The sequence below is a fragment of the Vipera ursinii genome (assembly GCF_947247035.1).
Source record: "Vipera ursinii genome assembly, chromosome: 2".
Classification (NCBI taxonomy): domain Eukaryota; kingdom Metazoa; phylum Chordata; class Lepidosauria; order Squamata; family Viperidae; genus Vipera; species Vipera ursinii.
The window spans coordinates 74270325-74282159 of NC_139513.1; the positions used below are offsets into that span (position 1 = coordinate 74270325).

General features: G+C 41.9%; 1 protein-coding gene across 1 annotated transcript in view; it reads right to left on the bottom strand.

Annotated features, from left to right (window-relative positions):
* The window catches only part of NSD1 (nuclear receptor binding SET domain protein 1), a 73145-nt gene extending 61870 nt beyond the window's left edge, over positions 1–11275 (bottom strand). The window contains exons 1-2 of the mRNA XM_083352944.1: positions 11134–11275; positions 9616–10514 (exon numbers count right to left, since the gene is read on the bottom strand). Of these exons, the coding sequence (XP_083209070.1) occupies positions 9616–10494 (879 nt within the window). The 5' untranslated portion in view covers positions 10495–10514; positions 11134–11275. The remainder of the gene's footprint in view (positions 1–9615; positions 10515–11133) is intronic.
* Between the last annotated feature and the right edge of the window lie 560 nt (positions 11276–11835).

Genomic DNA, 11835 nt, shown 5'->3' on the forward strand with positions numbered 1-11835 from the left:
ATTTAAACTACTGTTTCTTTAACTACTACCTCATTTACATATAAATTCTTCTTGCAAATTGAGTTTGACTCCTAGCCAATATACATACAGTTTTGTTAGCCACCATGCAGAAGTGAGTGGCTACTGCCTTCTTGCACAGGGAATTTTTTTTTCAATGTCTTCATCTAGCCTAAAGCCCTGAAGTTTCCTTGTGGTCTCCAATTCAAATATTAACCAGGGCTGATGTTACCTGGTTTCCAAAAGCAGCGACAAGCAACCTTTTGTTTTCAAAGTGATCCGTTCATTCTGCCATTAATAACAGAAGAAAAATGCGATTAATTTAGTCATTTAGTGTATATATGCAGTTAGGTAATCTTCTGGGCCAGAATTCTTCTCAGTAGACATTCCGCTAATAGAAAAAAATATTCCAAGTCACTAAGAGATATTGCTAATTTTTGTTCCCCATAGTTTTGGAATACTTGCAACAACTAAAAAGAATGCTGAGGAGTAGAACATTAAATATTTGTTCTTCTTTTGCAAAAAAAAAAAAAACCAAACAGAAATATACATCAAACACATTTTCTATATTAGGAACAAGTATTAGCTTACTACAATCAGCTACCCTTTAGTTCAGTACTATTTGTTATTTTAAATTCTATTTTTTTTCTAACTCTACCCAAGCCAGAAGCAGGAAATCACCCTAGTATACTAGACTTTAAATCTACAGCTAGTCCTCAACTTACAAGTAGTCACTTAAAGGCAAGAGTTATGATGGACCTCCAGCAAGTAATTTCCAACCATTTTCTGAATTATGACCGCTATATACATCCTGCGGTCATGTGATCGCATTTTGGGTGTTTGGCACCCAGGTTGCTTTTGCAGCCATTTGCAGTGTCTCCCAGTCACACGACTGCATTTCGTAATGGTTTTTACCAGTTTCCTGCACTTAATTCCAGGTTCCAGCAAAAAAATATCCATTGGGGAAAATGGATTGGTTTAACCACTGCCACGTTCGCTTACTGATTGTCGGGGAAAAAAGTCATAATTTCGAATCTAGTCACATGATATCTCAACTTAATGACTGCAAAGACTTATGAATGACTGTAATTCCGGTTTCAAATACAGTAATAAGTCAAGGACTACCAATATTCAATCCAACTCACCATCTAATCCATGTGTTAACTTGGCTGCACTAACCCACTCGGCTGAACTAGGTTCTTTGGAGGTTGGCCTATTTAACAATGGACTATTCTTTCTCCAACTGCTCAGTTAAATCTGTCTTACACTGATTACTGAGCCCACTTTAGGCGTGAAGAAAATGGTCATTTGGTACCTCCGAGTCAGTCTTAACTCCTAGTAACTAGCCGGTGACTGCCTATAGAGGGTCCTTGCCATTTTCTTCTCAGGGTTTTCGGAAATGGTTTACCATTGCTTGCTTCCTACCAGCAGGACTGAAAAGGTGACTGGTCCAAGATCACCCAGCAGGTTGAGGCGAGACTAGAAATTATGGTCTCCCGGTTTCTAGGCAGGTGCTTCAATTCTCTGTAGAAAATTATACTTTACTGAATTTTGTGTAGGAGCTAATTTATTGTTAACATGTTGCTTATGTGAATATGAGAAAGGAAGCAATATTTCAGTACAGCTAACTTTGTCCAAGTATAATTTCAGCTTTATAAGAAATAAAGTTTCATCTGAATAGTCACCATAATCCCTGAAGGGGTGTGTGTGTGTGTGTGTGTATTCTCCAATTATTAAATGCCCTATGACCAAAAGTACTGTGCTCCCCCCCAAAAAAAAATCCCCAAGAAATTATCCTGTATTTTTCTCAATAAAAACATTTGCTTGCCTCTAAGCATACATTGTGTGTGTTGTGCATTCATGGCCTTGTCCAAAATTTGTGCATGAACATATATTATCCGTCATTGATGTTTTAGGATACAGTACTTTCACGCTTGTGTGAAGTACAGCAGGTCCTGCTTGCTACCAATATTTTCGCCTAGTTACGCTCACATGAAGGTTTGTAGTAACCCATAACTTAGCCTCCTAATCAACAGCTAACTGGTTGAAATGATCCTCACTCAGTGCAGCTAAAGTGATATTTTGATGCAGATCTTCAACATTCTTAACTGACCCAGCTACCACATTTCTTTTCATCCTCATTTAACACGAGGAAAGCATGCTATTACTTACTTTAGCAAAAATTACTACTGACTGATCATTTATGGAACAAGGTGTAAGAAACAATGTTTAATAATGGATGCCTCACTTCACCTACTTTTATCATTTCCCACATATTGTGATCAGCAAACTAAAAATAGCCACTGAAAATACGAGAATTAGACACTTGTCTTAGGAAGCAAATACTACTGAACTTAAGAAGCCATTTTACTTACTTTTGAACAGAAACACAAAGAACAAAGTTGTTAAGCCATTTGTGTACAACCATAAAACACAGGGCTTCATGGCAACATCCGAGTACCACCAGTCACCTAGCAAGGTGTCAAAAACTTGATGACCAAAAAAAAAAAAAAGGAAAAAAGTGATGAAGTACAGGTAGTCCTCGACTTACAACAGTTCACTTAGTGACTGTCCAAGTTACAATGGCACTGAAAAAAGTGCCCCCCAAGCCACAGCTGAGCAAGATACCTGCCTGCCTGCCCGGTGGCACTCTTCCTCCTGTCTGAGGTTTTCATTGTTGTGAGCATTTCAGTTGAGGATTGGCAGCGGGGGTGGGGGGTATTTGGTGTTTATTCCCTCCGTCTGCTGGGTGGTTGCAGCAGGTTTTGGTCACTTCGCAGGACCCTGGGACACTGTGACCATCATAAATGTGAATCAGTCGCCAAGCATCTGAATGTAAATCACAAGACCCTGGAGATGCTGCAACATTCCAGCTGATCGGCGCTTCTTCTGGGCTCAGAAGCGCCAGGATCAGTGCCAAGCTCCAGCTGGATCCCGGCGCTTCCACTGAGCCCTGACAACCCCAAAGAAGCACTGATCCTGGCGCCTTCCCTGAGTCTTGACAGTCCTGCAGCTCCAGCCATCTCTCACTCAGGCTTGTGCAGTGCTGCCATTCCCCTCCCCCACTACCACTTTTCTAGGATGGTCGCGTACCACCTGCCAGGTGCCAATGTGCCACAGGTGGTACCCGTACCACTGGTTGAAAAGCCTTGATCTAAAATATGTGGGGAGAGATAGAAGAGAAATTATTGCCCATTTTTGCTTCCCCAGAAAACCTCATGCCTCTTAAAACACAGCTATGGAGGACTAGAAATGTTTCAGAATTGAAGTTTTTGTTGCCACTGGAGCCTGGGGGGGGGGAATGTCTCCCACAGTTTTCAGCAGAGGTCTCCCTGAAAGGAACATTCTGGATCAATCCCTAAATTCATTATGTTTTCCAGGCCTAGCGTAGTTCAATCTGTCAAAAGGAATACTGCTATAAAGATACATTGTTTTTCTGTGAAAACAATGAAGATAAATCTCTATGAAGGTTACACGGTATTATACAGTATCAAGCCCCCTAGACACAAGTTAGTTTTCCCAAACTTCCACATGAAGAGCAAATCCTCCCCAAAACCTCTCCAGATGCATAATTCTCAGGCCAATACCATGCGTACCGATAATTATGGGAAATCCAACACATTTATTGGGAAAAGCCATCAGTCTGCCAGAAAGTCAAGTTTAGGAATCACTTCTCTTCTGTGATTCCAACATTTCTTAAGCCATAAAGATGGGGAGAAAGGGGGGGGGCTGTGTTATTGGCAAGAATTTATTATTATTTATAATTTAATTATTTAGGCAAGAAAAACCAAATGCACAGGTATAGCATAGGTGGTACTTGGCTCAATAGAAGCAACTGAACAAGGGATCTCGGAGTCCTAGTGGACAATCACTTAAATATGAGCCAGCAGTGTGCTGCAGCTGCCAAAAAAGTGCTAGGCTGCATTAACAGAGGGATAGAATCAAGATCACGTGAAGTATTAATACCATTTTACAATGCCTTGGTAAGGCCACACTTGGAATACTGCATCCAGTTTTGGTCACCACGATGTAAAAAAGATGTTGAGACTCTAGAAAGATTACAGAGAAGAGCAATAAAGATGGTTAGGGGAATGGAGGCTAAAACATATAAGGAACGGTTGCTGGAATTGGGTATGTGTAGTTTAATGAAGAGAAGGATGAGGGGAGTGACATGATAGCAGTGTTCCAATATCTCAGGGGTTGCCACAAAGAAGAGGGAGTCAAGCTATTCTCCAAAGTACCTGAAGGCAGAACAAGAAGCAATGGATGGAAACTAACCAAAGAGAGAAGCAACTTAGAATTAAGGAGAAACTTCCTGACAGTTAGAACAATTAACCAGTGAAACAACCTGCCTCCAGAGGCTGTGAATGCTCTAACACGGGAAGTTTTAAAGAAGAGACTGGACAGCCATTTGTCTGAAATGATATAGGGTTTCCTGCCTGAGCAGGGGGTTGGACTAGATGACCTCCAAGGTCCCTTCCATCATCATCATTGCACAGATTGCGAGAACAAAAAGAAGCTAACTGCCCAAGGAGAGTCCACCAGTAATGGGTGGGGGAGCTTCACTAGGGTTTACTCTGTTTAATTTGGTCTTGGGGAACACATCCAATTTCTTCTCCCAGCTACTACTTCTTTAAAAAATCATTTTATCCTTAAAAGACTCTCAGGCCACTATTATAATATATCCGAATCTAGGACCGACACCTTTGGACAGCAAAGGAACAGAGGATCCTTTTAATCCAACATATCAGGAAAGGACTCCAGAGTGGCAAAGATCCTATCAAGGGAATTTTTAGCAGGTAGATTTATTTCTCTCTGTGAAAACTCTCACTTTCACAGGTAGACCAGACTACCTGAAACATTCTTTCTATGTATTGATATTATGGGCAAAAATATTTTATTATAAACAATTGATGAAGCAAAACTGTTGTATCAGTGTTTCTTAAATGTTTGTGCTCTTGGGACCCTGTTTCCTTCTAAAATTTATGGATGATTCCCCCAGAGAGCGTTTATTTGTATGGCTTGCTTTTATCTTTATTGTATTAAAAATTAAAACTGACACATTTGCTGTCACAGCCACTTCTTACAATTGATTGATTGATGGGATTTTAATAATGCATTATTAATTTATCAAATTTAGATACTGCCCATCTCGCTACCCAAGTAACTTTGGGTGGTTTACAGATACCAACTGTGCTGCCACCAATACCAACCATAACTCTACATAAAAGAGACTTAATTGAAAAACAGAATGAAAACAAAGTGCAAAATAAAATAAGAACAAAATTTAAAAGCAACTTAAAACGCAGAGGGAATACTTCAAGCCACCAACCAATCTCAGGGTCACATGTGACTTTTCAATCCCCATGCCAGTTGACAAATCCAGGTCTTCATGCTCTTCTAGAAGACCAAAAGAGCTGGGGGCTATCTCACCTCTGGAGGCAACATATTTTATAGGGGGCTGGCAAAGGCAGAGAAGGCTCTTTATCTTGGTCCTGCCAGTCAAAATTCTTTAACCAGTCCGGGTCCATAATATACCTTCCCTGCCTGACCTGATGGGATGGGTTGATGAAATTGGGACAAGATGCTTCCTTGGATATTATTTTTCAACACAGGCTGGCAAATTTGATTTTGCAGACCCTTAAGAGGGCTTAGGGGACACATTTTTAAAAAAAGAGTTTATATTATTATAAATAATATTGGTTTAAATCAGACATGTCAAACTTGCGACATCACGCGACGTCACACAACGTATCTGAGCTTTTTTGCCATTGCCGGCAATGGGGTGGGCGTGGCTTCCTGATGGCGTGTCTGGCCCGTGGGCCGGCACTTTGACACCCCTGGTTTAAATTTGTAAATAATACTGGTTGATTCTGAACTACTAAAACTTACTTGCATTATAATGTGTGCTATTAACTTAATATATTTAGCATGACCCCCAAAATTTAGCTTTACCTGTCCATTATGTTTGTCAGAAGGTCTCATTAGTTATGAGCAGAGTATGTGGGGTAGAATGGAAACAATTTATTTTTAGAAAGCTGTTCATAATTTGAAGGGTAATAAATACAGAAACAGATGCAGAAAAAATGACCCAAGTGAAATTTTTGCCTGGAGAAACCAGAGATGGGATCTCTTGGGGGGCACAGACTACAGATCCCACCTACTATGTGCTAGGTCCCAATTTCTGGTGATAGATAAGATAAATAGGTAGGTAGGTAGATAAATAGACAGACAGACAGATTTTCCTCAGAATAAAAACATTACAAATTTTAAGTTAAATAGGAAAAAATAATAAGAAAATATTTCTTTATAGAAATAAAGAAGATAAAAATGAAGGAAAAAGAAACAATAAAGAAGTGGTTTCTAAATCTACTTAACAGCAGTTATAAGCACACTTGTATTTTACCCTTTCTTACTAAGATTATATCAAAGTTTCTTTCCACAATCTACTCTTTCTAATCATCAAGTCCATAAATCATTAATTATTTTTTCTTTTTTGCAGCAAAAAAATAATATCCACTATTATTCTACAAAGAAAAGCAACAGTTCTGCCTATGAGTTTGCTAGAAGGGATTCAGTTTTGAAATAATAGCGATCTTTAGTATCCCACTGAAACAATGCAGGCCACATGCTTCTGCACTCCCCAAACCTCCGTAAAAGTCCTGTTTCCAATTTGTCACAGGCTACTAGTCCTCAACCTATGACCATCACTGGAACTGGAAAATGCTAAGCAGTGTGGCCATTAAACAAAGCACCATATGACTGCACCCAATTTCATGATCTGTTTGCTATGGTTGTTAAGTGATACATCACGTGATTGTGATCTGTGACCTGCCCTGCCAGCTTCCTCACTGACTTTATTTGTTGGAAGCTGTTGGGGAGGGTCACAAATGGCAATCACAGGACACTATAACTGTTGAAAATGCAAGCCAGTTGCCAAGTATCCAGACCACAATCATGTAATTGCAGGGACATAAGTGTGAGGGCTGCTCATAAGTTCAGATGGTCGCTAAACAAATGGTTGTAAGTCAAGACCTGTAAAGGTATCCACTTTCTTCAAGTATGAGAACTTACACAATTAACTGTGATTTAAGTCTTATTTATTAACTCTTCTTGGACAAATTCTACTTTCAATTGAATGAAAGAGGAAACTAGAGTTTGTTATAAATTACTAATAACTGCCTAGAATTTGCTTGGTTTATTATGATTAATATATAAATTGACAAAAGTGATCAAGTAAGCTAACATACCTTTAGTCTGAGTTCATCTTAAGCAAACATTTTAAAAAGAGAAATTATAATATTGAATTCTAAAAAAGACAAAAGCCTTTTTTTTAAAAAAAATATTTCTTATTTTTCTCTATCTCAGCAGCATCCCACACAAGCAAGCAGTGTTCATCCAATATGCTTCCTATTTTGCAATAACCACCACAGTACCTAATCATGTACACTCAGGCTTAGATTCTAACTCATAACAGTAGAAACAAAGTGATTTGGAAATAAAACTTGTAGTTCTGTTCAGGACAGTGATATTCCTACAACTAACTCTTGCATTGCTTGTCATTTGTATCTCACTTTAACAAAAAGCCAAATATTTTAATGCAAACAGTTACAAATAGTAGCAACATCATAAAATAACTAACTCGTTTGGCCTTGCAAAGAATGCCTCTTATAGGATTGTGCTTGCTTTATTTAAAACAATAAATAAGGTTCTTTAGTCAGATCAATTTCCACAAATATAATAAATTACTCAATTCCTACAATTCAGGTTGCTTCAACTGGATGACTGCTTTAAGATCTTTTCTTGTTTTTGTTGTGCAAAATGTGTATGTGTATATGTACACACATTAGAATACATATACGTTCACATATGTGCACTTAATAGTTGAAATAACCACTTCATACAATGAAGTATAAATTCTGCTGCAAAAAATATTATTAGCTGCTCTTTTAAATGCAACAACTTTTCCCCTGAATTACTAGCCTTCAGTAAAGTAACAATAGATGTGAATACAGTATGTCAATGTTACAATTGATGATAAAACAATTCTTATAGCAACACTTGGTACAAATACATTGTTTGCATCCACACAGAAACTCATAACAGTCTAGTTTGCATAACAAGCAAACCCCAAAAATCCAACATCATCTCCAAACTTAGTGGTGGGCTATGTGCGTGTCTGTGCATGTGTGCACCAGACCACTTTTCTCATTTACCTAAAAATAGGTTCCATTTAATTATGTGGAACATACTTCTGAATGGGCAAATGCAGAATTGCTCTGTTACTCTTGTATCACACTTTTTTCTATTTATTTACTGCCACTGCACAATCATTACAAACCTAACTATTACAAAAAAAAAAAGTTCAGCACAATTCTTAATCCAATCCCTGTGTTTATTCTTCAATACTTCCACTCAGAGCAATGAATACAGGCCACAGCAAAACATAATTATTTGCAAAATTACTCCTGAAAAGCAAACTTTTGATTCCAGGTATTATCAGTACCACGACTCTGTCATGCTCAATCAACTTCAGTCATGAACAGATCAACTTCTTATACCTATAAAAATGTAACCTTCAAACCTACTTTTTCAATTAAATCTTTCTACTTTTACTAAAACAACGTATTTCCCCAGCTTCATGCCTGTAGTTTCATCCTGATACACACACAACGGATACCTAGCACATGACACTTGTTGACATCACACCTATACTACACAATGCCAGTTTGTTATATGTACATGTACTAAAAAGACAAAACTGACACCAAGGGTCTGAAATGTGTTCCTATGCAAAAGAAATGCACAAAATCACTTATTTTCATATTTTTGCTATTAATCTTGCAGTGAGAACTTTACATGAAACAGTTCTACCAACCTTGCAAATCAAGTCAGAAATGCAAGAATAACTTTTTAGTTCATAAAACTGGTTTTATTTTTAATTTATTCAAAGATAATCTACATTCAGAAATTATATAGAACTCTAGAAATTATAGTTCTATAGACAAGTGTTCTATCCGAAGAATATTTTGGCTTTAAAGCAGTTTTAAAATTCCAGATTTGTACTAATAATTGAAACTGTAAGGAGGAAGTGAATATTGTAAATGAAAAAAAGTTTTAAAATAATTAAAGTAATAATTTTTAAAAAAATAATTGGTAAAATATCACATCCTAATTCTGGCAAATGGCTGTCAATAAAGACCAAGAAAAGGTGGGAACTCCTATAGAAGAAAAAGATAACAGATTCAATCCTGCTTCTGTAGTAAGTTAATTTTCAGTATACTAATTTTGATGATTATATGCCAGGCAGAATGGCTACATTCGCACTATTCACTTTACTAAATCATTCCCATTTTACATCTGAAACACAGACATGTGGATAAATCTGCCCCACAACAACTTTGTTCAGCCTAATGCCTTCCAGACGAATTAAGTTTTAGCATCCTAAGTCAAAGTTAATGGTTCTAAGAACAAGCCTATCTGGAGGCACCAGGTTGCAGAAGGCTGCCCCATAACTGACTGACCCTTCCTCCCTCTATTTGTGCTTCTCTACAGCAGCAGATGGCCACAGTAAAATAAATTTCCAGAAAACTTATTTGGTACCCCAAGGCTGCTTACAGATGATAATCCTGGAGTTGGTGGATTTGCAGTAATTGAAGATTCAAGCCTTTCTATCAAGTTTCCTAAGGTAGGAGTCGGATTTGGATCTTGCTTTTCGGATACTTTCATGAGACTGTATTGGTTCTCTTTTCTCAGGTCAGCATCTCCAGGTAAATAAGGCATTGAGGGTAGATCCATTTTCTCAGTTCTGCTCCCTATAGCAGATTCTTGGTAAGAACTATTTTGCACATGCTCTGGAGAAGAAACTGGGGTTGATAAGAGGGCAGGAATGGTTGCATTGGGTCTAATTTCTATACAGTCTCCTAGCTGGAGGTCTGCCCTGTTTTCAGAGTCGGTTTCCTTACTGCAGGTGGCTGTAGCTCTACTTTCCATCCCCAAGTGAAGTTCTTCCTCTGGATTTGCCTCAGCTGTGATGAATGAGGCTTCTGAATCCACCTCCTTGTCTTCCTCGGATGGGGAAAAAGACTCAAAATCCAGAAGCCTCGCAGAATCCTGCAGAGGGTAGTCTTTGGGGCCATCTAACAAGGACGAACTGCAAGGCTCCAGGGAGTCCCGGCTGGAGTCGTTCATTTCCAGCTCCTGCAAGGAATCAGAGCCATCTTTTGAGCCATTCAAATATTCAGCATTGCCCATGGAGGCCAAATCCTGCAGCCTGCGCAGTGGGGTATAACAGGAGGGTGGGTCTTGGAGGAACGCAGCCTTGGACGCTGCCGGAGGGAGCTCCACGGGGCACCCATTAGGGAGCTCGGGGCTACCGCTCCGACCCTCCCCCACGTAGGGGCTGCTGTGCCCGTCCTCCTCCAGCGCATCTAGCCCCAAAGGAGCGGCGAAAGAAAGCAGGCAGCCCCTCCTGCTCACTTCGCAGGCCTGATCCATCCTGTGAGGCGGGCATCAACCTGTGAAGCAAACACAGCAACAATGGGGTCAGCCAAAGCCCTCCATGGCCTTGTTCTCCAAAATGGCAGCCATTCCTCCTGCTGCTCCTCCTCCTTTTTCTCGGCGGCCGCTGCCGCGGCAGAGAGGCCCGACAGCCGCCTTCTGTTCTGGCCCGGAGGCCGCAGAACGTCTAAGAAGCCGGGTGCCGGGCTCCTTCCCCCAACTCTCCACTTCCAGCAACGTTGCCTCCTAATCGCCACAACCTGACGTTGCCTTCAAAACAAGGGCAGCATCCATCCTGCTGTTGCTTGCCGGGAGCACCGCAGAGCAGAGCAGAGCAGGCCTGGCCTGGCCTTGCCGCACTCCCCCCCCCACCTCCCCGAAAGCTCCAGCTGCCACACAGTGAACGGCTTAAGCAAAGGCTTCTGGACTTTTTCATCCCTCCTCCTTTTCCTACCGCCCGGCTTCCCTACTACTAGGCCCGACAGAGGCTAGCGAGGATTTTTCCCCCCTCCCCTTTTGCAAGGCCCATCTGGAGTGGGCTGCAGCGCCCTTGCCATGTCCGGATGGAATTTGGCCGAAGGGGAAAAAACGCTTTTAAGCCTTTTGGAGAACGGGGAAGTCGCTGCTGAAATTTACCTGCCCCCTCCCTCAGTGCGGGGCCAAAACGAAGAGCCGATTTGGCTCCTCCGGCCCCTACCCGCTCCGATTCCAGCCCAGCAGCCTGCCGGCCTCTTTGCGCTCGCTCTTTTCCGCTTAGGCGCGCCGCCGCCGCACGCGCGCCGCCGCCGCCCGCCACTGCTGTCCCCCCCGTGCGCGCTCGCGCGCGCCCCCTGACTGACTCTTGGGGTTCAGCAGCTGCAAACGCGGCGCTGTCCAATCAGAGCGGGCGCGCCCGCTCCTGTCCCCTTTGGGCACCGTACGGCCCTGGGCTTATGGCTGCCCCCTAGTGCTGACCGCTGCATCCCCTCCTGCCCCAACTCTTGCTCCTGCCACTAACTACCTCCTCAGCCTGCTGCTCCCGAGGGCTGGTGAAGGCGAGCAATTCTGCCCGGCCTAACCTCGGCCTCCCTCCCTTTCCTTCCCACGGCACATGGCGCCGCAGCAGCTCTCCTCTACTTGCCCGCGCTGGACAAGCCCTGCCTTTCTCGCGGCCAGCGCCAGCGCCGTCCTTCCACGCAGCCTTAAACAAGTCGTTTCGGACCAAACCACCCGGGCAGGGCGCCGCCTGCGAGGCCAGGCCTCGGTTAGCTCCCCCGCCGAGCGGTGCGGGAGAGAACACGAGCGAGCAAAGATGGTGGCTGTTCAGCTCGTCCACCCACCCGCTGGGCAGCCGCCGCT